The 27,228-nt window shown below is 44.5% G+C and overlaps 10 protein-coding genes across 10 annotated transcripts; 3 read left to right on the forward strand and 7 right to left on the reverse strand.

Annotated features, from left to right (window-relative positions):
* Positions 1 to 1,686: 1,686 nt before the first annotated feature.
* N7481_008450 (uncharacterized protein) lies at positions 1,687 to 3,081 on the reverse strand (the record flags this gene model as incomplete). The annotated part of the gene is made up of 1 exon (XM_057267669.1): positions 1,687 to 3,081. The coding sequence occupies one exon, from the start codon at positions 3,079 to 3,081 to the stop codon at positions 1,687 to 1,689; it is 1,395 nt and encodes a 464-aa protein (XP_057118346.1).
* Positions 3,082 to 4,728: 1,647 nt separating this feature from the next.
* N7481_008451 (uncharacterized protein) lies at positions 4,729 to 4,953 on the reverse strand (the record flags this gene model as incomplete). Its single annotated transcript, XM_057267670.1, has 1 exon — positions 4,729 to 4,953. The coding sequence occupies one exon, from the start codon at positions 4,951 to 4,953 to the stop codon at positions 4,729 to 4,731; it is 225 nt and encodes a 74-aa protein (XP_057118347.1).
* A 527-nt stretch (positions 4,954 to 5,480) lies between these two features.
* Positions 5,481 to 6,077, forward strand: N7481_008452 (uncharacterized protein; the record flags this gene model as incomplete). Its single annotated transcript, XM_057267671.1, has 1 exon — positions 5,481 to 6,077. One exon carries the CDS (start codon positions 5,481 to 5,483, stop codon positions 6,075 to 6,077), a length of 597 nt encoding a protein of 198 aa, XP_057118348.1.
* A 2,538-nt stretch (positions 6,078 to 8,615) lies between these two features.
* N7481_008453 (uncharacterized protein) lies at positions 8,616 to 10,678 on the reverse strand (the record flags this gene model as incomplete). The annotated part of the gene is made up of 3 exons (XM_057267672.1): positions 8,616 to 9,797; positions 9,860 to 10,197; positions 10,261 to 10,678. 3 exons carry the CDS (start codon positions 10,676 to 10,678, stop codon positions 8,616 to 8,618), a joined length of 1,938 nt encoding a protein of 645 aa, XP_057118349.1.
* Positions 10,679 to 11,384: 706 nt separating this feature from the next.
* Positions 11,385 to 12,105, forward strand: N7481_008454 (SUR7/PalI family protein; the record flags this gene model as incomplete). Its single annotated transcript, XM_057267673.1, has 2 exons — positions 11,385 to 11,846; positions 11,899 to 12,105. Coding segments are annotated over 2 exons (669 nt in total), but the record flags the coding sequence as incomplete, so codon positions are not given.
* A 327-nt stretch (positions 12,106 to 12,432) lies between these two features.
* On the reverse strand, positions 12,433 to 12,837 carry N7481_008455 (uncharacterized protein; the record flags this gene model as incomplete). The annotated part of the gene is made up of 1 exon (XM_057267674.1): positions 12,433 to 12,837. One exon carries the CDS (start codon positions 12,835 to 12,837, stop codon positions 12,433 to 12,435), a length of 405 nt encoding a protein of 134 aa, XP_057118351.1.
* Positions 12,838 to 19,507: 6,670 nt separating this feature from the next.
* Positions 19,508 to 19,900, reverse strand: N7481_008456 (uncharacterized protein; the record flags this gene model as incomplete). Its single annotated transcript, XM_057267675.1, has 1 exon — positions 19,508 to 19,900. One exon carries the CDS (start codon positions 19,898 to 19,900, stop codon positions 19,508 to 19,510), a length of 393 nt encoding a protein of 130 aa, XP_057118352.1.
* Positions 19,901 to 21,211: 1,311 nt separating this feature from the next.
* On the reverse strand, positions 21,212 to 22,300 carry N7481_008457 (uncharacterized protein; the record flags this gene model as incomplete). The annotated part of the gene is made up of 1 exon (XM_057267676.1): positions 21,212 to 22,300. One exon carries the CDS (start codon positions 22,298 to 22,300, stop codon positions 21,212 to 21,214), a length of 1,089 nt encoding a protein of 362 aa, XP_057118353.1.
* A 2,034-nt stretch (positions 22,301 to 24,334) lies between these two features.
* On the forward strand, positions 24,335 to 25,193 carry N7481_008458 (uncharacterized protein; the record flags this gene model as incomplete). The annotated part of the gene is made up of 2 exons (XM_057267677.1): positions 24,335 to 24,505; positions 24,615 to 25,193. The coding sequence occupies 2 exons, from the start codon at positions 24,335 to 24,337 to the stop codon at positions 25,191 to 25,193; spliced, it is 750 nt and encodes a 249-aa protein (XP_057118354.1).
* Positions 25,194 to 26,110: 917 nt separating this feature from the next.
* N7481_008459 (uncharacterized protein) lies at positions 26,111 to 26,618 on the reverse strand (the record flags this gene model as incomplete). Its single annotated transcript, XM_057267678.1, has 2 exons — positions 26,111 to 26,276; positions 26,404 to 26,618. 2 exons carry the CDS (start codon positions 26,616 to 26,618, stop codon positions 26,111 to 26,113), a joined length of 381 nt encoding a protein of 126 aa, XP_057118355.1.
* Positions 26,619 to 27,228: the final 610 nt, after the last annotated feature.

Consider the following 27,228-nt stretch of genomic DNA (forward strand, 5'->3'; position numbering starts at 1 on the left):
TAAGGTGGAAGATTTATCAGAATGTAGTAACTAGGCCTAACAATTGCGTCTATGAATATATAGGGCAGTACGTGTAGTATTTATCTCATGTCATTTGAAATCATGGCGATAGAGATTGCAATGCAGCAGAAGCATCTGGACTTCCGTTACTCCTGGGAGCAGGGGTAGCTCCTAGGAACCAGGGCTGCAATTCTGGGAAATTTATATGAAAGATCCGAGTTAGGTGGCGTTGAAATGTAGTATACGCTGCTAGTAAGCTATCATTTTTTGGACCCCACTAATGAAATCTAGTCTTGTTTACTCCATGCTGCCATTCCTACCAGAAAACATTCATGCTTATCTAAATACGTGGCGATTGTGATTCAAGAATTAGCTCAATACTGATTCTTGTAGACTAGGTCAAGGAAACAGAAGCCTCTTCAGCGCCGGCAATCACCAGATCACCTTCTTCGATAAATAGCTCCGGCCAGAAAAAAGGCACAAACTATTATCCACATAGAGGCAGTGAAAGGGGGAGCAGAACCATTGGATAAGTTTGTAGGCAAAGCCGGACCAAGCGGTATGAATGTCCGTAAGCTAGGTGTGGTGGTGACTGTCAGCGGCCCGGTCTGGAGCGGGAATGTTGGAAGTATCAATGTCAAAGGAAGGTTTGTATTCTCCGGGTATTCGGCTTGTTCAGCTTGAGATCCTTCGTGAGAAGAATCTGTTCGCGCATGATAGGGTTTCGGAAGTTGTTCACTCTGGGCATCTTTTCGTACCAAACTTATCATATATCTAATTGTCGTCTATCAGTGATGTTTCACATTTATTTCCGCATGCAACTTACTGGCTTTGCGTTGATTCGTGCGTCTTGAAGCCTGACATGGTGAAGCAATATTGTAGCACAAATGGGAACTCAGGCGGGGAATAAGTTTGTGTGAATCTATCAGATTAGGAAAGTTATGTCCACGAAGAGGAGGACGGAGGATCCTGATGATACAAGAACTAAATATTTGTATAACTCAGTCAATTGAATTTGAAATAGAGTTTCTCTCAAAAGAAGGGATTTCACCATATTCATCGTTCGATATTGATTGTGACGAGCTCATAAAGGTGCGGGAACCTTTCCCATAACTTTCATCAACAATCTCCTCTTGGTGAATATGTTGAAAAAATCATACCGTGCGTGATATGGCACCTGCAGTCTCATTTAAGTGAGATTTATCTCTGGTGACACACAAATTATGATCTGAAACGGGATGCTGTTGGCCGTAACTGTCAAGACGCTGTGTTTGGCCTCTGAAAAAAGTGCAGGGCCACCTTAGAGGGCTTGACATAGTTTGAGAATCCCGGGAGGATATGTTGTTGGGTGGAATCAATGATTTCCATTCTTCCAAAAAATTAAGAAAAAGAATTTAAAAAAAACAGGTATTAATGATTCCTGGAAAGAAAACACAAAGTCTATTAACTACACCAGCGCGACAAAGGTCAAAGGCAGTGGGTGATGTGATTACAACCAGGAAAGTGAAATCAATACATGAATAGGTGGCTATGGGAGATCAAATTATACGACTTCTAATTTCAAGAAAGACTGCTATATATCTATCTAACTCAATAACTACTGTTGCTGCTCTCATTCTTTGTTGTTCAAATGACTTAACGAAACGACGCGGTATATCAAAGTGTAAAGCTGGATGGGTTTGGCGGTTAACTGACAGAAATGGAAGTCTCCTCTGGCGCATGGCTGGGGCCTTCTCCAGAGTTTCTCACGGTCTCCAGATAGACATCATAAAGCGCTTCAAGCTCTACTTTTCGCTTCTCTTTCTCTAGATCGCTGAGCTTTTCCCATTCTTCCCCCTTCATTTTCTGCTCCATGAATTCCTCTTTGGTTTTGATCGCACTTTTATCAGACTGCAGATTGTCTGACTGCTGCCGGAAGCCGTTGGGAGTTTCGGTTTTGATTTTGGCAGCATCTCGGCCTTGCTTTTCTTCTCGATCTTGTCGGTATTGCTCTATCGTCATCTCAGGTGGGCAGGGAGTCGGCGAACGTCCATAGACGCTGCGTCCTTGAGAATCAAACTTCGGGGCAACCCCCTCCTGGTATTCTGCATATCGTTTCTTTTGGTTTCTCCAGACTTCGTCTGTCTTTTCTTCGGTTGCTTTCTTACCACCACAGAAGCGGACAAGCTTGGATTTCGGCTCCCAAGAGCACGCCCTCACCAAGATTTCATCGTCGCTAAGCCTGATATTCTTCCATTTCACTTTCATCCAGGTGGACTTTCTTTTTCCATTGCTACAAACAATGCCATAAATTCCGACGAAATTCTCCTTTGTGTATCGGAAGACCATTTTGCCTGAGGGGTCTTTGTCTTTCAGCCGAGAAATTCGCGTTGCTTCATTTGAAATGTAGACTTTGTCGGGATCGGAGTAGTCTTTTCTCCGTTCGAAACGGTAAGAAGCGTATTTGAAAGGTCCATCTTGGATGATGACAAAAGACGAGCCATTCAGGGTTCCCCATCCATCTATAACGACATCTTTGTCATACCCTTCGTCTCCGGTGCTCTTGCTTCCCTTCTCTTTCTTTTCTTTTGTGGTCAGAACTGCCAAGCAGCCATCTTCCAATTGGTCAGGAGTAGAGACCTTGTTCTGGAGAGCTTCGCTTTCGACAGATGAATCCTGATGAGCGGGGGTTTTTTGGCGTTGCTTCTCTGCCTTAGAAGAAACCCTATCTTCGATCGAGCGGGGATGATTTTGATCTGCAGTCTTAGGTTCCAAGTACTGCATTTCGACATCTTCTGTGTCATTTGGTTCTGATATAACAAAATAGGGTGGCTGATGGGGTGCGACTTCTTCTGGAGCATTGTGGTTGGATCGGGAAGACTGTTCATTGCTGATTGGTGCCTGGCCCGTGTGATCTTTTATCACGGATTGTTGGAGGCCGGCGTTTATTTTTTCACGAGAGATAGTTCCATCGTTCATTCCTTGCTCCAATCTTTCTAAACTTTCGCCTTTGTCCTTTTTCCCATCTTTTGCAGAAAAATATTTATTTATACCGTTATTTTTCTCTGCATCCTTGGGCTTTTTCTCCTTTTGCGGCGCCATTCTAGCTGATTGAATTGAACAATGGTGAATTTAAAAACGAAGATGAAATGAAAAGGAAAAATCAGGGCTACAAGTCAGACTATTTATCTTGTTCGCAGAATCTATTTATTCCAACTTGGGGGCATAATAGCCCCTCACATAAATTTTGAAGCTGCAGTTTGCTTTTAAATAACAGAACAAGACTCATAATTTGACTTCATTCCATCAAATACTCGCACATATTACGAGAATCAACTGCTATGAATAGCTGGCTGTTGAGCACAGTATGACCCTAGTGTATTATTTGGAAAGACAATTCAAGAATCATCAATTTTATTTTAGGTACAAGAAACATTTGCAACACAGACATTTCCATCCAAATCCTGTTTGAAGAATCAGGTAATCAAGAATGATAAATTAGAAGCGCGCACTGGCAGCAAAATGTTTACCTAGTTCAGAAAACTAAGGTGCATATGTGATTCGGGTTTTCGACGAAAATAATGATCATCAAGATCTAGATTTTCTCCAGATCTCGAACATGCATAATCAATATCTTCTTTGAGATAGGAAACTGACTTTCAACTTCAGTAGTTCCTGAGCAAGTGAAACGCTGATATAGTTCTTAATTCTGGAAACGAAGAGGCCCTCAATTACCAAACGAACATCCGGTCACGTCAGATGGAGAAACTTTATTGAAGCAAACTTGCGATTTAAATAATGGCCACTTAATCATACTATGAAACTGATTTTCGCTTAATTTGATATAAGATATATATGAATGTTTGATTTTACTTTGAACAGGACAAATTGATTGATGAAATTGAATCATGAAATTGCTCGATGGCCGAATCCCCTCGCAGGAGTTTCCATGGTCGTTTGGGATCATCTTAATGGCGAAAGTAAAAATTGCTAAGGGGAAAATTAATTTCACTTACTGCCTTTCTTTAGCGGGAAATCTGCGCACTGAGTATCTCCGCAGAGTTGGATAGCATAGTAACCTAGCAATTTTCCTGGATATTGTTCTCTAACTCTGTAACAAGAACCTTCAAAAGCGCCATCGCATCAAAGGGTCCCCAATCCATTCGCCACATCGCTCTTCGATCAAGGAATATCACTCCACATGACAGTATATACTTGCTGATGGTATCTAATTCTCCATTCTTGAAGCACAAGTATTTTACTTTTGTGGGATACTACATATCACGATTTGTTGAATAAACCAGAAGTATAAGACGATTTTTTTACCCCAATGTCTGGTTTGGCTATGAGAAGGGCCCCTACACGGCTTGAGAATCTCATATGTCGCACACGCTGCAAAGTATAGAAGTAGCTAAAAGACACTCCGTTCGACCACCTTTTATGCTAGGTTATATCAAATAAGAATGACCAATACCAGCTCCAGATATATTGTATCCTTGATAAACTTGTTATGTCTTGTAGATCAATTGAATAGGATTAATTCCGCTTAATCATGCAATTGGCCGACGACATTCGTCCAGGTAGTACGCCAGATCCTCCCATATACCATTTTCTCGAATTGGAGTATTGACATGCGGGATACTCCTATCCGTCGGCTCACGAGGGTTGTTGCATCGTAATCGCGAGGGGTTCTGACGATTGGAGGCTTGGTGCGGTTTCTCTTCTACGCATTAGCTCTGGATGCACAAATTACTCCTTAAGGTCAAATCTTCGTTTTGCCCTTACCATATCTTCTGCTGATGGTGGAGAGTGGTCAGGATGAGAGTGATACATAACGACCTGCCCATCGGCGAGTTCCATAACCAGCCAGCTTTTGATTCCATACAAAAGCCAAAATTCATTGTGCCGACGAAGCAGATTGTTACGGCGTTTGCGTAGCTGCTCTTTCTTGACTCGAGTCAAAACAGGAGCCATGTCTGCAAAATATGAAGAAGGAATTAATCAGAAGCTAGGCTAGCAATTATATACATGTTTTCTGCACTACTTTGATTTCTATTGATGCCTATCCCAGCGCAGTGTTGAGCTCTGATTATGAAATAGTTTATACAAGCAATCAACCGTTATGAACGCTCCATTACGCGCATACAGTGTTCCTAGTTTTCGCCAGAAATTGAGGTTAATGTTGTGGGCTCAAAATGTTTTCCGCAGCCGCAAAATTAAAAACACTTACAACTCACTATAGCAAAGTGGCCTCCAGTGGCGGAGTTCTGGAAATTCGGTCGAGTCTTAACTTAAATAATGAATTAAGACCTGAGAAGCTTGCGAGAATATATAGCGCATTTTCTTTGAAAGCTCAACAATTCATATCACTGCTGTGCTTTAGGTCAGCATGCCGACAAATGTCGTTTCCAAAACTTCCAGGGGGTCGGTGATCGATGAAAGTAAAACATGACAGAACACCCACTGACTTTTGAAGTAGAAATCCCAAGTTTTCAGCCTCTATGTCCTATAAATCTCTGTCCGTTCCCCATGCTATCTCTACAACTCGCGCAGCCTTGCTTCCAAACACACCCAGCAAGGAAAGAACGCCCCCGTCGGAACATCTTTATGTGGCAACTGTTCCTAGTCCAGCTATTTCCGATGTTTCTTTATCTGACTCTGAGCATACTTCTCAAGTTGACTTGGTGTCCAATTTGACGCAACCGAGATACTCTACGACCGCCACTTCATCGTATGAGAGTCAAGTACCCACCACTGCAGATCTACACGGTTTCACGCATTCAACTGATGATCTCAAGCATTACATACCTGAGACCGATGGGAAACATGTATTCTCGTTGACTTCTTACGGCAACCAGGAGCAACAAGCTTTGAATACCCTTGAACCATCTACTTTGGAATCTTGGTCGGACCCTGAACCGGCTTCGCTTTCTTTGCCAATGCCCATACTGTACAGTAAGATGACTGGGGGTCCTGGAACTGTAGTGTTTTGGGGCAAAGAAGGCTCGCAAGGCAGCTTATCAGATACGGGGCTACCTCATACAGTTGGGTTGGATGACGGGGTCTGGGGAAGCGTATTTATATCCAAACAGCATTGAGGCCACTCCGCTCAGTCTTCAACATCGATAGATACAGCCACGCTAGGACAAACGAGCACTAAAGACGGCACCTCTACATCTGCCATCATGACGTCAACCCGATGGATGTACGACCCAACATCCAGTCGTATAAATTGGTCAATGCGAGTCTCCAAACAGGGTGTGGAACTGATTGTCATGAGCGTAGTTGGAGGAGGCCTTGCATTTGTAGGTCTGGTGCTTCTACACCGTCTCGTCTCTCGCAATTTCCAAAGGAAAAATGAGCGATCCACACACCTTTCTCCCGTCTCGCTGGCGAATAGCTTTTCTAGAGAGGAGTCTAGCACACATATTTCAGATTTAGCGGAATTTTCGCATTTCTCAATTGAATCTTAAACGCATATTGATTGATTTTATGTAAAAGGTCATGTAACATACATATATGGGCATGATGGGTATCTCGCAACAAGGGCCCTATAGAATATGTCGATACAGCTTTTTGGAAACACGAGTTGATGGCACCGGGAAAACGGATATACAGTGTCACAATTAAAAACAGCGTCCCCGGGAAGTAAATCGTAATGCAATTGAAATACCGGTAATGTATGTACCGTTACTGGGAAAGATACCGACAACGTCGGGAAGTTGCCTATTCCGGCGAATTGAAGTGGTGAGATATGAACCGGTGAGATGTGAACAGTGAAAGGTGGTCATCGAAATCTGAATTATTGAGAAGCACTAGTGAAATTCGGACTGGTAAAGAGTGACGGGTGAAGAGTGACGGGTGAAGAGTGACTGGTGAAGAGTGACTGGTGAAGAGTGACTGGTGAACTATAGGCCGGTGACAAGTAAACTGGTGAACCGTTGAAACTTTAACTGTTGAGACCGAGGATCAACTGGTGAGGTTTGAACTGGTGAACAGAAATTGGTGAGGAGTAACCGGGGAAGATTAAACGGTGAATTGGAACTGATGAAGCTAAGATGTTCAAATGTAGGCGAGTGAAGTCGACTGTTGAAAAGTAAACCGGTGAGATGTGAACCGCCAAAGATTAAACCGATGGAGGATAAATGGTGAGAGAGGTGATCAAATAGATCAAAGGTTGGATTGAGAATACGTTGATACAGAAAATAAGTATATTTTTAGAGTAATTCCTGTGGCTGGTTTTACCGAAGGTGATCACCGACCTGAAAATCCGGTGGTGAACGCGGGAAGGGCATCGAAAGTGGTGAGAGTGGTGAGTCAACACCCTCATTTTGCCAGCTCGCCCCCCAATTCCTAGAATCTGCCATCTTAGTCATGTGACTGATGACTCATCTCGATTCTCACCTCAATAAACTATCATGGCCGTTTCAAACGTGACTCCCTTCCTAGAAGACACAAGCCAATATTATTTATAATGTCTAAGCCCGACCCGTGAGAGAAAATACGTCAAATTGAAATTCAGGCTACCAATTCTCATGGCATACTCATCAGCTACAACCAGCGCAGTTTCCAAGGAAAATAATGTGATTCAAAAGCCTTCCAGTGATAATTCATTCAATGCTACTCAAAGCCTCAACCCCGATTTGAGTGAATCATATGTCAGGTTTATTGTAATGTTTTTGTGGATGCTGTCGCACGTATCTACGCCACAACTCCAACCCCTGAAGCGAAGAGAACGGCCCATAATTTTACACCGCCTGCCTTCGCCCCGCCAGGAATCTTCACGAGCGGCCGACCCGGCGCTCTCGCATCATACTATATCGAAGAGTACTTCAAGACCTACAGATCCGCCTGGGCCAAATGTTCCGCTCTGTATAGATATCCACTCAATCCTGATCGCGTGCCGCGGCCTTGGAATAAGGGGTGGGCCCAAAATGCAGCGACTGGGCCAGGCGATTACCCGTCGCTCACAACGCATCTCCCGGTCACTTCGCCTTTCATACCCCCGGAGATCACGGCGCGGGTCAGATAGCTGGTACCGTGCCCTAAAAATCTTAGCCAGCGCAGTAAATTGTAGGCAAGACGTTTTATTATCGCAACCGCTACCAAGCCAGGTCTACTTCTTTGGATCTTTCATACTGAGATACCTTGCCGGGGGTTCTGCGAAGGACACGGTGGATGGAGAGACAAATTTCTTAGATTTACTTGCTCTAGCTGTCAAAAATACGCTCCAAAATAACATTTCATATATTTTGTCATCTCAGATTTACCTGGTGTCTCCATGTGCTACTCTAGCTGCCAGATTTTCAAGGCGAGAATTGGACCGCAGACCAATAGCTATATTTCAAACTTAGACTTGGATATGGCAACTAGAAGATAGTGTAATCAACTGAATTCGATGCAGTCATTCCTAAAAACAGATACTTTTGCCAGGCTGCTCGAAAGCACTAGGAATTGATTCCTCTGCTCAAAAACTTTTGTCATTCCAATATGCTTCACATTCAATTTCACTTCGCTGGTGCACACGGCCTGATATAGTGGATATGCCATGACCATTTAGTGAAGTGACCCAGGGTTAAAGTTCCAGCCACCCAGAAAGCAATCTGCACATACTCATAACATAATGCCGTATACTATCAAATGGAGGGGTCGGGATATGGGAATGGAGCGGTGCTCATCGAAATTGGAGGAGGAAATGGAGTGGACTCAAAGCTGCTCGGAAACGGGGCGGACTCGAAGCTGCTTCCAGGATCATCCGGTAAATTCATGTAGGGTATGCTATGATACACATGAAATTCCGACCCATGGACTCCAGAACTGGCATTGGTCCAGTTCGAACTATCCAATCCCGGTGTATAGAGAGTCGGTGTGTCCTCATCGTTATTCTCGCTAATATGCGGAGTGCTGTCTTCCAGAAGCTCGGGCCACAGCAGCTGGCCACTAATGGTATCATGGACCATTAAATAACCGAAGAACTTCTTGAACACCGATATACGGAGGAATCTCGATGTGACACGGGTCTCTCTTCTTCTTTCCTTCAGTGACACCACTGATAGAGCGTATCGGTCAGCTTCCACAGTATCCACCGAGGGTTTACCACTCCTTTTCTTGACATCCACTTCTTCTGATGCATCTTCAGGGTAGTCGCAAGGTATCTCGGTTGGTAATACGACTGGCGAGGCAGAAAGGTCGACAGCGTTGGGTGTTCGGAGACCCATGGTCATCATTTTCATGTGAAAATGGTTCCAGATATCTGTACGGTTGGGCAGATTCAAGTGCTGCTGGCTAGACGCTGTTCCGAATGCCAAACTACTTGATGATTTGAGCCGCCTCCAATCGGTCATTTCGAATCCGTACTGGAAGCTGAAGCGCCAGAGCTCCAGAATGTAAATTCGAAACCTGGCCTTTCGGGCTGCCGGGTCGAGCGTTGATCCGATTTCCCATAATCCATGAACGCCATTGTCGATTGTCACTTTATCATCGGTACTATTTGGTTGGAGAAATAGCTGCTTCATGACACTCTGTGGTACTTCCAGATAGAGACGGTCTCTGAAAAATGTCTTTAACGACGGAATTGGAGAGTCAATCTCTTTCAATCGGTTCCAGATCTCCCGTCGATCATTTTCCGAAAAACTGGGGAAAAGCACGCCTTCGTCAAACTTCTTCTGCAAGAATTCTTTGTCCTTTTTGGAGACTTTCGGGACTCGGGACTCGATGAGGTTGACAGTAACACCGTCAATTAATTGTAAGCTCTGGATGTGGCCTCCAACAATGGCTAGGAATGTGGTCAAAATACTTCTCCAATAGCACGAAATTGCCTGGTATGCCAGTTGTATCAGCCTCTGGTCCACCGAAATCTGGCACCGGAAGTCTAACGTACCTCGTCACAGTGCATAGCGGTAACTTTGTGCAGGTTTCCAATCCGCATTCCATCCCAAAGCCCTGGAATGGCAAGTAGCGAGTTCAATTGACGGGTCAGGAACTGGTTCTTGAAGAATAATCTCAGATACTGTCCTTTCTTGCTTCCTGCAACTGACTCTAGGGCCGCCCACCAGCTTTCCGCTGCCCGTTGATTCTCGGGCCCGTCAAGACGGCCCTCATAGTAATTGATACGCTCATATATCAACCCATCTGATGGCCGATGCTCGTTTGAAAATCGTTCTCGTAATGATTGGAGGAGTCTTCCCTGGAGCTCGTGGGCAGTTGCATTGAGGTTATCTGAGAAAAAGTAGTCATTAGTCTGAGGAGATCAAGCTTTGAGACAAGCAAAAGGCTTCATACCCGATTCTTCATCAGTCACATAGACATCCACTATCCACCACTGGTTGTTGAATGCGAGTGTATTTCTAGCGGCAACAATTAGATTCTCGTGGTCTAGCGCTCGTAATCCGTAATCCCAATCCACATGCAAGCTAGGAAGAATCCCGTTGTCCGACCGCGGATGCACCCGATGTTGCCAGTCTGCCTGGGATACTATGACGGACACATGATTTTCCTTCATCAAACGATTGCAACCTTGTATTTTCAAGATTCGTTCGAGACGGCGAACATTCCGACGCTGATCCATACGTCGCTTAAATCCCGTTTCAAAGACGAGATGGGACATATGCACCCTGGCCGATAGCTTGAAGCGACTCTTAGCATAAGCATAGAGTCTACACTCCAGGTCATCCGTTTCTGACTGACCAGGAGACGCCATGTAGAGTACTTTCAGAGAACAGAACTGGAAGAGAGACGGTTCGGGAAGGCCGAAGTTGTAGACCTACTTCTTGCTACTTGGCTGGAGTTCTCTTGATGTTTTATATCGTGTGATATATTGGGCATGTAGTGAAACTTTCGACCTCATAGATTTGGCACAAAGTTGGCACATACCTTCAAATATAAAACTGACATTATGATTTTCTGATGCCGACCACCTCCTTATCGCTTGAAGTACAATATTGTGCTGTAGACAGCCAATACTGCGACACTAGACTCATAAAATGTCGACAAAGAGACATTCAGAAATTTACCTCACATTAAATCCGCCCATGATAGGAAATTTGAGAGGCTTTGAGATCTTCTGAATATATATATACATTCTCCTCCAAATCGTCAGATACACATTCTCTCGACCGTCTCTGGTATATGAAAAATATTCTAGAGCAATGAAGCTCCGAACGATAACAAGGCTAGATCGGCTTGTCTCAGCTGCTGCCTTGTCGCTTTCGATCGCAGTCTTCCCCTGTCTGATCTTGATATTTGTCAGCTGCTCCTCACCCTCCACATCCCGCGAGCTTTATTTTCTTAAGGTAGGACGGTTTTCAAGCATTCTTCCGACCAAAGGTTAATTTATAGTATAGGTAGATCTAACGGACTTTCCTAAGATCGACCATTTATTGTCCCGCGGGTCTATTGGGATTGAGGATGTGGGTTCCTCGGCTATTGTTCATGACGGAGCAAATGCGGTCAACAATGTACCCTCGACTGCCCGTGAGGGTGCAGATGAAGCATCTTCAAAAACATCGTCGGCGATTCATCATACCATTCAATCGGAAGCTGATAAGCTGAAATCCCACATTCCACAACACTATTCAGTGGGTCTTTGGAGCTATTGCACATCTGGACATAACTCTGAGTCCACCTGTTCGGACCCTAGCTTGACATTTGCTTTTAATCTGTCTTCCACGCTTAGTTCCACTGTAGCAAAAATGGAAAAGGTGCTCCAGCCAGTAGGCGAGTCGACAATATCGGGTTATCGCCAGATGTCTCACGCCATTATCTATCTATACATATCTAGCCTCGTTGGAAATACGCTAGTAGCCGCCCTTGGCATTCAAAAGACTTTCTTTGACAGAGGGGACAGGCTTTTGTCCATCCTCAGCCCGGTATGTGGGACTCCAAGTGAATCTGACGAATAGATGTGGCTGACCATGCTAGCTGTCTGCGCTTTTTATCACGACCGCGACGGTTGGGGTGACAGTGATGTACGGATTATTTGTCACCGAAGTAAAAGCTAAATTAAGTGATATAGGTGTCAAGGCAATCCTTGGCTCACGACCTTTTGGGGCCGCATGGCTGGCAGTTTTCCTATCTATCGGATCATCGATCATTTGGTTGATACAGCTCTTTTGTTGCTGTATTTGATGCCACACCCATGCGAAGATGACTAGGTCATTTGCGTTTGAAGTGGAAGATTCGAGAAAAATCGGCTTTTTAGTTGAATGGACATGGGTGCCATAGCCTATCTGAATGTACTATGCACACCACAAGATTATAAATATTGTTTGATTTCAAGTATACTAGATTAGGTATCTCCCAATTTTTCGGACTGAGTCGACTTTTTTCTGTCTCGTCAGGCCCGTGTGTGTCCTTAAGAGTCTTCCACATTATGTAGTTTCTCGAAGGAGATTTAATTGAGTCTAGATTTCAGAAACCGTGACAATTATCTCACGACCACTTGACATATTTCCATTATCCCCGGGATCGCCAAGGCTTGAGGCCGATATCCTTTGTTGGTTGGTGTACCCCATAAGATGCCTCCGCATCAGCATACCTGGTCCTGATTGGGTCCAAAGTAACCTGGGCTGAGTAGGATCGGTCGACGTGACAGAGATCATTCCATCTCTTTTCGGACTCACATGCCTTTTCAATCACACTAGATATCGTATTTTGCAGGGACCACAGGATTTCGTGGCCGGAACAGTGCAGATCATTCGGTGAGTCGGAGTTGTAAAGACGTTGCAGATCATGAGATGCGTTTTCTGCGAGATCTTGCAACAGCTTGAAAAGTGCGTAGCAGTCGCGGTAATAGGCATTCTCGACACGCTGCTGGCCCAACTCGCGCTCAAGTTGCGCAATTTCATCAATTGTCGCCATGACGTGACATACGAAGGGTTTGTGTTTCAGTCCATTGGTCCTATCTACTTATCTCGCAAAACTCTCTTCTAGCGTTGACGGTGAGGTGAAAACTGATCAGAAAACCTTCAAAATGATCAGACCGTTGATCTTCGATTTTCGTAAAAAGTTGCGGTGACCACCGTTCCGCAGTCTACGGCTGCCACCATTTTTAGTTTTCTCTGAGAAAAAGCGGGATGCTAGCGTCAGTACCTCACTAGAATATAAACCTGCCAGCTTCCGCACGCTTTGTTCATTCATTACAGTACACTGAAAACATTTTCTCCACGAAAATATGTTTTCCAATCGCCAGAATGTCCGCGACTGTGCCATGGGGGCTTCGATAGGAATCTTTGGCTTCTCATATTTTCTAATTTATGCGTTGCAATTTTTCATTTTCCACTTCCCTTCGACTCCCGGGGAAATCATTGTCGCCTTGTCCGTGACGGGATTTGGGATTGGGACTGCCCTTTGGTATTTGAGTCTCATCTATCACCACGTGTTTAGTGTGTTCGAGTATGAGGATACCAAAGATGAGCATGATTCACCCCAACTCGGTCGTCTTTTCTTCTCTGGGTTGTCACACTTCCAACGATTCCATTCTTATTCTCAGGCCAGCCATTGCTACAAATTTGGTATATCTCGTCTTTGACGGGTATCACAGTGGGAAACTTACCTCGCTACCTGTTTCAAGGGCAGACTGATGACGATGACGCCCCTTTGACTCATTGCTCGCTCCATTTGGCATCTGTCAGCCTGGTTGCATTAATGCCGACTATCCATGCACTCGCGAAACCTATCTTCACACAATACCAATTGCAACTGGCGAATTCTTTTGGCGAATTGATGATTGGGGGTCTTCTTGGAAGAATTTTGTATCTTCTTGGGCCTCTGGAAAGAATGGGAGTTGCCCAGAACTGGCACCCGAGCCTGCATGGAATGCATCTGATTTGGACTTATACTCTCGTGTCATTCTCCAACGCGCTGCTGCAAGCAGCGATCCGCCATTGACACTGATGCTTGTTTACCGTGGATATCTGGCTATTTTCTGGTCCGAGCTCACTCGAACACTGGAGCAACATTCTGTGACACTGCCCTCGCCCTGCCAGAGGGGAGTGCAATGCAATCCGTTCGATATTCAGGTTAGGTAGTCTTTCTTAAACTTCCTTTCCAAGAGAGCAAGACCTTTTTCAAATTCAAATATTAAATTAAACAGACACCCAACATGGCTTTTCATCTTTGTTCTGAGTGATTCCATACATTTCATTGTCAGCAATTACCGAAGACATACTGCCAAAGAGCAATGAAATAAATTGATAGATCGAGGCCTAATAATATATTCTACAAAGTGAATTTCTGTACCACTTAGGTGTCACAGACTCAAGCATAATATTAGATGAAAGCCTTGTTGGTGGCATGAAGACTTATAAACCAAAGTGCGATAGAAAGACTTGGACCTTGTTTTGACTGGCGGATCCCGTCCGGTGATCATGTGCAATCTAACATAATTTACGCATACTTAACCATTTTCTCTCCCTTGATCTAAGAAGAATGAAGGATTAAGCAGAGGGTGTCTATGAATTCCAACTTGACTGAAAATAGGCTCGGTCAAGTTCTCCTTGCCGGGCCGCTATGGCCGCGCATGTATAGTAAGCAGCTTTCTATCCCTTCACGGAGAGCTTCTTATATTACCATGGCGTTGAGCAAATTAAGTCCTAATTGATACGCTCAAACGAGCTCCCAGGATCTCTCTTTGAAAGCTCATTATTATTACAGAATCTCGACTTTGTCTCCATCTATGTGTACAAATTGGAAAGTATATCTCCATTAATTTGTTTGCGAAGAAACAAAGTCAAGTTTTCATCCTGTATTATGCCTTCCAAAGAACGGTTTCAATATGCAGCCTACTGAGAATCGTCTATGATAGTCAGACAAACCCTAATATGGCAATCAAGAGATAAAACTCTTTTGTGAATGTGCTTGTGTTACAATGCGTCCCGAAACTGGCGCAACCAGCTACACTCTTCAGTTTACTTTTCTGTGTCTTGGCACAAGAGATACTAGTCTATATTGGGAATTCTTCCGGAGTCTTCTGTAGTGACCGCTTGTATTTATTCGTTAGTAAAATACATAATATTTCCAGATGTGCTTTAGCATGTAAATTCAATACATCCGGCACCTATTTTCTTCTCCGGACAAACAAGTAATTCCCTCATCAAAGATTCAGCAATCTCTACTCAAATGGTACGGTGGAAAAATATGGCTGGTCCCTACCGATAATAATGCCAGTCAGTTGAGTGCATTGTAGCATATATATAGGAGCCTAAAATTAGAAGCAGGGAGCCGTAGAAACTTGCACGTAGCGTCTCAAACGTTGCAAACAAAGCAACAGCCGAACTGGCGAGATGCCCCTACTTCCCCTTCTCTTCCTTGTCACTCCTCTTCTCTGACGGTTTCATTGTTCCCCGGGAGGCATAAGCGCAAACGCGTTACACTCACATTCGAAATTGGCTTCCATGTTTCACACAAACGAATTGTTTCAGGGGCCCAAAATCGAGACACTCTATGCCGAGTACAATTAGCGTAGAGGCAGGAGCTCGATCGCCAACTTTACAACGCAAGGTTGCTTCAAGACATTATTGTACCAGCTGTAAGTTGCAGGTACGCAAAGCATATAATCGCGAATTACGTGACAGTTGATAGGTGAAAGTGCATTACAAAAGCAAGTTCGCCATGCTGAAAATTGAACAGTCTCGTGCGCGTCGGCCTTCATGATTGAGAAAGAACAGGATTATGTATTATCTAATCTAATCAGAACCAACATGAGCTATCCATAGTTTGATCGTGCCGTCTCTTCTTCGTTGATGACAAGGTGCATTGGAGCAAGGCAGACTAGCTGATCACGTCTGATGTCAAACATATATCGTGGAAAACGCCCTCAGATACTGCCAACATATACACATGATGATATCGATTCCTCTTGTATTCGTCTGATGAAAATAGAAAGCTAGACGTGCCACATCCACTATTGTTGTACCCGGGCATGCCGCGCTGAAGAAATCTTTTTTGGAACGCGGGAAATCCTTTTTGGAGCGCGCGAAATCTCTCCTGCCCCGAGGACTTTATCCAAACTCCCGCGATGAGAACGTAAAGCGTTAACCGTTCTTGGACCAGGTCGGCTAGGAACTCTAGAGACTGTTTCAGCGAGGATATCCAGAGAGGCTCCATTCGGGAACAGCCACCTGAATCTTTCGACATCATTTCTGTCGTAAGATTCTTGACAGAGCCTGTTAATACCACCTGGAACTTCTGTGTAAGATGCACCATGATGAGTCAACCAGCTTAATTGCCTTTGGTAATCGTTTGAACGAGCCGCACGCTGAACAAGGTCGCCGCACGGAACAAACTTCAGTGAAGCTCCACGTTGGACCAGAATATCCAGGCCCTGAGTCACACCATTTTTGCGATAGGCGTATGATAAAATGTGGCCTCGCGATATGTAATGGCATTTTCTTAGTTGGCATTTCTCATACCATTCTTCCAGCCTCTCACATTTAAGAGCCTTGAGATTCTCCAAGATGGGTATCAGAGTACCACAGCCGAATAACGACCACGTTCGACTACAAGTCTTGCGGAACTGTAAGAAATCACGCAAGTCAAGGTTCATCGCGATTAAGTCCAAGGTCTCTGGTGGAAGAGAGTGAAAGATGGCCATTATAGACCTGGTATGACCGATGGTGTCTATGGAATACCAGTGATTGAGAAATACTGACGGGATCTATCACGATTGAGTGTCGTGGGTTGCCGTTGACGTGTCGGGACTGAGCAAAAGTGAAAGACGCCTTGCAGGGGAAGCTTAGATATATAGATGACACATCTCATCACGTGATGACGTCCTTAGTTCCACTACTGTTTGATTTGTTTGCAAGGGTCAGCCGTTCTTCCAGTCATATCGCTGAGCTATAGGAATCAAATAAATAACTGCATCTGCTTGGTCCGCGGCATAATCCATGGTATGGCCAAGACAATTCGAAATAGTGGGAGTGGGACCTACGTTCCCAGGGATGAGATAAAACTAAATGTCCGTCATTGTTCGGGCGGCTGTCTAGGTTGGTAATCTAAGGATATTAACGTTAATGATCCTAGATGAATATCAGTGGCTGGTAATTACAGTAAAATTGACGTATTGATCCTGTCAGATATTTTACTGTTCTCTACTAACGTGTACGGGTGACCTTATCAAGCCATATCGGGACTAAGTAGTCTTACCATTGCCTTAGCATTAGGGTTCGAGATCAATTCTTTGTGTAAAACATGGAAGCCAATTTCGAGTCTCAGTGTAGAACACCCAGCTATGAGAGCTGCACTACTGACATTACTATGATACTGTTGTGGATACTATTTGAAATCGACCGACCGACCCGCACTTTGCAATTAGGACCAAGATATACTTTCTGACAGGTCTCGGACTGACTTCAACTTTATCGTACCTTGCTTAGCCCGCTCTGGGCTAGGACGGCGACGATCCCCTGTGCCACATGGTAAGAAGAAGCAAAAATGATCAGCTGGGTGCTCGAGGTGAGCCTCTTGCGAATCGGAGGTCTTCAAAAACCAAGTGGGGCCGACTTCTTTGTTTGCTATCGTTGCACACCTGCGACATGGAACCTATGAGCCGCTCAATAGCAATTCCGCCACCAGGCGGGTTTCTTTGTTTGACAAACATTTCATCAGGATCAGGAAAGAAACCGACTCTATTATCAAAAGTCAAGCACCATAAAATTCAGCAAGCCTCCCCTCCTAGCCGTTCCTAATCACTCTCCTTTTCGTTCATACTTTCATCTATTGATAACAACCGAAAATGCCAGAATTCAAGAGCTCTCGCACACTATTATCTGTCCCAGGAAATATTCCTATGCGAATAAAAGTCAGCCTGGATCAAGAGAAAAAGAGAAAGGTCTCTCTAACGTGTGGGGAGTGTCGAAAGAAGCGAGTCAAGGTTTGAACGCGACGCCAACTCTCCCAAGCATGTAGCTAAGGATTTTCAGTGTTCTGGAGAGAAAGCCTGCACACAATGAACAGAAAAAGGTTGCGGCTGTGTTTTCGACCCTTGTTCCGATGGCCGACGCCGAAGCCATCTTCTTGAGTTGTCTCAGCTTAATCGAGTCCTTCAAAGCACTGTGGCTCAACTACGACATGGAAATTCCGACGGCATCAGGTCATTCTTACTAGCAATACCCAGCTTCCAAACGGAGCATGAAGCAATGCTATACCTCCCACACAGAAATGGTTAGAGCTGTGTTTGGAGATGGTCCCCTTGAGCACATTGTCGTGAGAGTGAATTAATATGTGTATGTAGTTTCTGACCGGCGCACGGAAGAAATTAAGGATACTAATTCAGTATTCAAGGCATTCAATCTTTCCCAGGGACTCTGGAAAGCTCTCCTAGGAAGTTGCCAGGCACCATTCTCATATATAAATTATCATTTTCCTTTTGTACTGGTAACAATTGTGTCTCAAGCATGATTTCCGAATATATTTTTCAGTCACTCCTCATAATTCTGCTCTTGTTCATATCGATCTTAAGGATATTATTTCTGTGGAATTTCAACACCAATTTTTCTAATCAAAAGATTCACTTGGCTTTGGGTTTCTCTAATGTGACTTTATCTGCCACTCTAGTATGCCTTTTCTGGAGCCATAGGCTGCCACTATGGCGTCAAATTTTTCTCGGGGTTGCTTCGACTCTCCCGTCGTCACATGAAGTAGGTCTGAACCCTCAGGATAGAGCTTACTATTGAGCTAATCTCCGCCAAGTTCCTCCGTGTCAACTGTCAGCAGCAGAATAACCCACTTGTACCGCAAGTTGCAGAACGGTTATTTCTTGTCTATTTCTTCATCTCTACAACTCTGAAGATAATGAGTACATTTTTCGGAGCATTTCTTCTAGACAGTACTCACTATTTGATCCTTTTCTTAATTTTCCTTGACTACTTGGGCATCACAGCTTGGTATTTGTGGCTAGGAAGGCTTGCGACGCAAACAAAGACACTTCTGCGCGGGATTATTGCTTGTTTTTCCTGTTTATCTGTTCTACTGCTCGCTGTTGCTATCCTAGGCACAGTGTCAGAGCTATGGAGCATAGCCATTGAGGTAATAACTTCGAAAATGAGCCTTTTGAAACTAAACTGATAGATTGCAGATCCAGCTGATACTGAGTTCTGCGTGCGCGATCTCCTTGCATTTCTTTACTACACGTGCTCCAACCCAATTAGACTGAAAGGCGACACTTTGGAAATTAATGGAGTGAGACATAATTTAAGAGAATCCTCAACGTTTTGAACTGATTATCTACGTACTTCTGCATTGCGATTATGTGATATGAGAATTCAAGAAAGCCCAAGTGGCCAGCAAGTTTTTGATACAATAGCCAAATTTTGAATCATTGAATTATTTGCCTGTGGGCTCTATCATCCTGCAGATTCTGTACTGACGAAGGAGCCATCGAGCCGTGCGCGAAGCTTCTACTGTATTGTATGATTACACTTCAGTGGCTTTATTTTTTTTCTCATTCTGACCCACAATTAATATAGCATCTCAAAAAACAACTGCGATAACCAATCCTGTCCTCTGATGCCACCTTCTACTTCCGGCACTAATTATGAGACTTCACAAGTTCAGCTTTTCGGTGGGGCGTAGAGCGAAGTCGTTGCAACCAAATGAGCCGATCGGTGCGGCTCTCTACGGAGCCTCTTTTGCTTTTAGTCTTTTTACCCGGGCAGCTTGAGCTGTTGGGATTGACTGAGCTGGTCGTTAGCGACACGCTTGGTTCATGCGCACTCCTCCGGAGCCTGATCTGTAGAATTGTCTTCGGCTGCTCGACGAATTTGAAGCTGACGACACTCCCATCACTTTTGCTGGCAGTAAAAGGTGATTTCTCCTTTGAATTGAATGTCCGCGGAGATATCAAATGAGCACGTCTTGAAAGAGCTGTGTCTGACTTGATTCTGCCTCCAGTACGGCGAGACTGGCGAGTGTAAGGAGCCATTTTGGTGAAATAATGAAAATAATGGATGCGTGATGAGTCAAGTAAGCCCCAGGGATTTCAAAACGTACTTATACCCCTTTGGCAATGTCATTAGGAAGAAGGGGGTGGGATAAGATGAAGAGAATACTAAATCTTATCCTACAGGAACTTTCAAACAGCTGAAACATGAGGTAGAGATTTTCTCATTATCACGCTTCTTCTTTGCTTCATGTAATACTGGCACCTAACCTCAGAAATCTTGAATTCTATTGATCTTAATATAAATGAGTCAGTTCTTGCTTGGCCTGAATTGACCGTAGATTTCCGGATGTATTATTTCTGATGGCGGCTCTTTCCAACGTCATACCTTCTTAGTAGCTTTTGTTCACGAGTGACTCCCAGTTCATTCCTCAAGAACTTCAGCAAAAATGCAACCGGGAATCTTCATCAATCGTGTTGGCAAATTGCTTGTTTCAGGGGGGCGGCTTTACTGGGGTTGCCTCACAATGCCCGTGGCCTCACGTGATGTCAAGAATGGCATTGCTGAGGGTGTCTTGTTGTGATATGAGGCTGGTGCAGATCAGGAACCAAGCCGAACCATCGGAATTAATCCCGATGTATCTATACGAAGAACCAAGTTGATTTCCAATCAACTCTTCTTCTCGTTGTATATATATAACCTAATGTTTCCTTGTGAATAACAATATAATTCATACCTCTGAACTACAACACGTCTTCTTCCTACGAGAGTAAGTTGCTTGCCTCTGTGAGTAAGCTCATCACCTATCTCGCAGACAAGTCTCATTTTTGCCCCTCTCACCTTCCATCTATATATAGAAACTACTACAGCACAAATGCAGACACACTAACTCCCTACAAGGGAGCACGGACGGGCTCTATCTGATGTCACGATGTGCATCGCAATAACAGGTGACCCGTTATGACCAAATCACGCTCTTCTTGCCTCTATTGACTATGTGAGGTCACCAATAAAGACCTGAATATGATGAGAAGCTTGCGTCGCTTTCTTGACTTAAGTCCTAGGTTGGCGGTTGTAGCCGCTGGAATTTGGAAGTGCTACTAAATCCATTTCAGTAAAATATGAGAAAGGTGTAAAATTCGTTGCTACTTCAGTTCTTCGCTTTCAACATCACATGGAGGGTCCCGGTGTAATTTGATCTTCGGTGATATTGCTTGCAGATATATTCGCACTCTCCGCATAATCTATTTTCTTTCACAATTGTGGCTCTCTTTATTCTGACTTTTCGCCCTTTTTCTAATGTTGTTATGTTGTTCTACATAACCGCAAACTTAAGATGGCGGCTGAGAAACTCATATATCAGACTTTGACGAAATTTGGGATAATGACAGCTCGAGGTCGCCCGAAAAACCCGGCCAGTCATCGAATTTTTGCTCCGAGTTATCGTCTGAGAGACTGGACGGGGGTGAAATGACATCCACTGACTGGTGGCTATTATCTCGTGTCTCATGCAGCGAATCATTATACTGTAGCTGTGCCTGAGCCCCACTCGATCTTTGAGGCATGTGTCGTACCTCACCCGACGTAGCATTTGAATGATTCAATCTCACGTTGGATGAACTCGTATCATCTTGGTGAGACTGAATTTTTATCTCTGAAGTGTCAAGGTAGATTGACTTGGAAAAAAAGGAACGGAATTCATTCAATACAGAGAACTCCAGTTTCAGCTTGATACTGTAAGCCACCGTCTTGAAACTGACTTGGATGTAGTGGAGTTTGAATTCCGTGACGAGGAGCAAAATATTCATGAGAACAACCATGATGTTGACACAGATTATATTGACGAGCACTTTGCGGCTCCCAGTTCTGTGCAGATTACGGCTGCTTTTCAACAACAAAACTGTGTGGTAGATGTAGATACTGCAGATGACGAGATCTTGAATGCAGAAACCAATCAACTGGATTCGATCAAAAATTGCAGCAGGACGAGCAAACCCTGCCACTCCACTGTTGAGGCCGAAGAACAACACTGTCATTGGGACATGAAGAATGAAAGCGTTTACAACAATCATCCACAAGATCCATCGTGTTTTGCATTCGATGGGGGCGAGCAAATGTAGCCGTGAATAGAGAACAACAGCTTGGCCAGTCACCATGGCATACCATCCAAGTACAAATGGGATTGATGTCGGCAGGTTGGAAGACTGGGAAATGAATCGAGCCATGGCCGGAAGAGCATGCACAAGGATTCCCCAGGAGGCGGCTTGCATACTCCAAAAATATAAACCACCATATTTTCTGAAGAAGTGGAATGTGAACAAGCCGGTTTCCAGTGCACCGTAGGCTCCGATGGAATACATTGACACTATTTGAATGATTCCAATGTTCTCCATGAGCAGAGCTCTCACTGCGGGAGGTAGGCTAGCAACTTTTGCATCCATATTGTAATAGGGTTGTGATTCTGTGGGAAGAAGATGGTCGTTCTGAGGCGTGGCAGGGTTCTGGCTTTAAGTGAATGGATATCCAGAAAACCAAGATAGGAGCAGGGGGTTATATCGTGATATCATAATGCCGGACGTTCCAGCGTCAAGACAGCTCTAGAACGACATAGACTCTACTAGTCCCGAACAATGGTTTGGTTTCCTGGGAGACAATGGGTCGACCGACTTTTGTTCAATATGTAAGTCAACAGCTACTGTAAATTCGCGCTTTCTACCCTATGATAAGTATCCAGGAGCCTATGAAAAGAGTTTCAGATACTCAACTGAAGCATGTCTCATATTGAGTCAATTGGTCGAAGTAAGCATTATGGGGATAGAATGAGAGCAAGCGCAAGATTTTTATTGCTATCTAATACTTACAGCCCATAATGATCTCCATAGGTCTTATTTACACGTTTCATATATTTCTTCATCCTCCACAAGCGAGGGCCTAGCGAGGGCCTTTTTCTGTCAGTTCTCAGACTTGGTTCATATTAGCGAATATTCTCGAAGGTTCTCAAGGTATCAAATACAGTATTTTATAACTTCCAGTATCGCTCATACTATTCCGAAGAAAATCTCTTTGCTTTACACTTTTTCAACCACCACCCATGTGCTAAGATCTACGCAGTCGAAGTACTGAACAATAAAGCTTGTGTGGCCAGGGGTCCGGGAACCATGGTTCCAGCTGAAGGCAGAGCTCGGATATCAAATCTTGGCTTTCGTCAGGCTCCTCGATGTATGCTGAAAACAGCGAGCGGAGAGGTATTTTTGCAAATGTGGATAATTCTTCTGGCAATACTATAATTAACTTATTACGCAAAGAGAGCTCTCCAGTGGCCTAGAGTCGTGACTCAGTTGCGTGTCGATTTCCATCCAGTCACTGAATCAGCCTTCTAGTGAGCCACTGACATTAGACTAGATTCGGCGAGGGCTACCAGTGATTAATACTATTGAATGTACGGCACAATTTTACGAAGCATGCCTACAGCATAATCTACCCTGGAATAACGATCGGCGTATGTCCACTTTCCCCGGGAACTTAGTAGTCCGTGAGTCTTGTCAGACAGATCTACGCACTGTTTGGTGGTAGCGTTTTTATGGCTGATTGTTTAGACTTCAGGCTCTTTTTCCACGAAATTCCAAAGATTTCATGTTGTATCCATTAATCGGGATGTTACCCTGTGTATCACCCTCAATGAATGGATCGTGCCACGGCCATCCTGCATCCTATTTAGTCCACCTTGAAGTATGTGCAATAGCCTATTGGTCGTTCTGAGCAAACTTGTCCTAGAATTGACACCGCAGTAAGCTAAAATTCAATGGGTGACTGCCCCTGTCGTTCCATTGTGCTTAGTGGGAAAGTCATCGTGAGGTTCTGGGCCCCTATGGACTGATCATCCATTGGCGGAGGATCCCTGTATGGTTGCTGAGGGAACTAGCCCTCTTTTTGCCCTCATTTCAACTTCCTTGGCCTGTCAAAATGTTGGCGACGCTTCCATGGTAGTTTGAGGGATTTAGTCATGCTATGTTGGATTTTTGTATGCAGTTCAAGGGCTGTCTCGAAACAGGCTCTGCATTGGTAAAGACTGCTAGTTAGTTGTAGAAAATAAAATCAATCTCTGAGTGCGGTTCCTTTATTGAGAACAATGAAGGCAGATATGGAGTGGGGACTGGATAGTAACTCATAGATCTAACATTTGTGCGGGTCTGTCGATCATGTAACTCCCCCACAGCCAAGGCAATCACTTCCCTTTCCTACGTCTCCACTTACAGCCCGCAGATCCTGGTGCGTATTGAATACTCATGATACTGATGTTAGTGCCATAAAAAGCATCGCAAGGGTCAATATTCTGCGTTTCGCGCTATTTCGCGCCTGCTTTCCTAGGCCCCACCCAGACCTTTATAACATGGCGTCCCACAAAGCCAGCAGTTATTGACATTTTCCTCCTTTCTACTCTCAATAAATTTTCAACGAAAAAAGATATACTAGCGATGGCAAACGATCCTAGACTTACCCGAAGACGTACCAAGCAACATGCCGGTACGCCGAAATCGCGTGCTGGTAAATCCAGAAACTCGTCGAACCGCTCGATCCGGTCGGAATCCTCGGGATCTGACATTGACTCTGGCTCGTTAAGCCCAGCCACGAGCAAGATGTCCAGCGTAAGTTAAACTCTGTCGCCTCAATTCCCGTTCCTGTCATATGCCACACCAATTCCTATCACCATGTGCTATTTGCGTCCATGATTGGCCTGATACTAATACCAATTAGAAACGATCCATGAAACTTTCTGTGAGGCGACATCGGAAGTCTTCCCATCGGGAGTGTTTCAAAGTTCTAGCCGATTATGAAGAGCAGGTTGAAAGAATTCTCGCCGAGAGAGAAGATGGCAGAACAGCTAGCTCCCGGCTCATTCAAGAGCTCCACACTGAGAAGGCTCGAGAGATGTCCAACGTACACAAAGCCAATGCCGAAAAGGACTCTGCAGTCGCTGAAGTTGAGCGGCTTAAGAAGGAGACTTCGCAGCTGCGGCAGCAGCTGGAGTCTACAAACACCACGTTGCAGGACCAGGTGGCATGGGACGATATACAGCCAATCTTACACCAGACACACGGAGAAATGATCTCCGCTGCGTCTCGTTTCGCGAATTTGATCGATAGTCTTCAGAACAAACGACTGGCATCCTTCTTGCCTAGCACCGAGGTGTTCCATGGCAATTGGGCCACCACCGCTGGTCCTTCGGAACCCACCGACCCCAGCGCGCTTCCCGGGTTTTCCGGATCAAGCAACCCGCCGCTGTTTGACCCACAAGCCCTAACCTCGACCAATGAGTATGGGTCATTGGTTTAAGATCGATCGACGATCTCCCGGGGGAGGATATCGTAACCATACAAGGAAGTCTTCGCATGTCCTTTCAGATTATCCATTCATTTGCTGCGGCCTCATTTCTACCATAGTATGAACGATATTCAGGTTGATTTTGTCAATAAACTCAAAGTGCGTCTTTTTTCACTACCGAATAGTGCCGATTGGAGGGCATTCTAAGTAGTACTTTTGTCCTACTTCAATTCCATGGCTCCGTAGCTTCATACGGTTCGGGCATGACCTTTCGTTTCCCGGGAAACCCTCTCCGTCCATCTCTCAGCTTCCCTGTCTTAAATTCTTTTTGCATGACACTATGAAGCATTCAATTAAACCACGCAAAGCTAGTAGACCGCGATTTAAGTTCCCACTTCAGTCTGGTTGGAACGATCTAATCGTGGAACCAATATCTTTTTCTCTCCGAATTTCGCGTCCCATTCCGAAAATAAATATTGTTCTAGAACGGGTCGCATTGTCAAGGATACAAATGAATGGGCTTGTGCGTGTTTTCAATTCTAGAACATTCCACGGTGAGACCTATAGGATTTTTATTTAACCAAAGCCCCATAACCGATCAAGATGCTACAGGGGGCGGTCCAATAATCGGAGGGATAAGGAATGATATCACGTCCGAGATCGGAGCAATTACACTTTATCGATTGCGAAAACATATCTAGACTCTGGCAAGCAGTAATTTGGGAATAGAGAGAACAATCACGCTACATTTCAAATTCGTCTAATAGTCATCGGGAATGAAGAAGTCTTCCCCCTAGTAGCCAGCCGAAAATGACGTCTTCCTCTTTGATGGCATGGTCGGCCACGGAAGATGAGTATCCCATAATCAAAGCGCCACAACCATTATACACATTCTGAAGACTTGGGACTTGATGGTTGCTCGAAAGGTACTACCTCACTATTGGCTGACCTGTTCTCGACACTGCAGACTTTTTCTGGACCATCGAATCTTTCATTCGAGTCTCCATGGTGGCGAACCGGCTCAGGGCATCTTCCAGATCATGCCGGATCGTCTCATTCCAAGCAACCTGTCGGTTAACAGAATCTGCTAAAGATCTGTAGAGTAAAAATCAGCATTGTTTTCACCCTCTTTATCGTATAGTGTACGACTGACTTCATTCGGCTATCCAGACTTGATCAACAAATTAGTAAAAAAACCACTATTTTCAGTCTCGGTACTCACTCTGATACACATTTCATTGCAATAATGCTATGTTGTGTGGACTCTTCGGGCTCGCCCTCTGACGCAGTCTTGGGGCGACTCATCTCATTCTCAGACTTCATCTCCCACGGTCGCCAATGGTAACCTTCCCGATTGTCGGCCTCAATTCCAACTTTTCTGCGTCCGATAGCTCCATTATTTTCGGAATACAACGCATGCCCGGCGGAATGATTCATTTTTGGTCTTTGGTTCCTGGCTTCGTTGCTCGATTCGGAAGACGACAGAGATAATGCACGTTTTAGTCTGCTTCGGAAGGTGTGCGGTCCATCGACAAGTGACAGTCTTCGACGAGAAGGCATATTTGGAGTTTGGATATTCCAACTTATTCTTATCTTTTTCGTTTGATCGGAGTTTTAAATAGAGGAAGAAAACTGAAAAGTTAGGGGAACGCTAAATACACGACTGAGCCCGGAGCGGACGGACGATCTGAGGTGGCGGAGAGATCCTGCCCCACTGGCCTTCATATCCGGAGATCTGATCGAATTAGCCTCCACCATTTTAGCCCCTAGCTGGCAACCCGTTTCCATTTATTCAATTGAAATTAATACAGTATATCTGCAACAATGGTGTCACGTAGACTTGACCAGTCTACAGTTCACTACTATTGACAAACAAATAATGTAGAGAAATGGGGCAGACGCTGATCAAGAAAGGAGCTAATCGCCATAGTATGAAAGCTGAATCTCAATGCTTAGTCGTGACGCCATGTGGCGTTATGAGCGAGGTATGGCTTTATGTTATTCAAAGACATTTTTCCAAGCTCTCAGCTGTTGCATTCGCTGTTTC

This window comes from Penicillium waksmanii (assembly GCF_028829765.1).
Source record: "Penicillium waksmanii strain IBT 27052 chromosome Unknown utg000008l:1.0-5622682.0:1.0-5626561.0, whole genome shotgun sequence".
NCBI classification, from domain to species: Eukaryota; Fungi; Ascomycota; class Eurotiomycetes; order Eurotiales; family Aspergillaceae; genus Penicillium; species Penicillium waksmanii.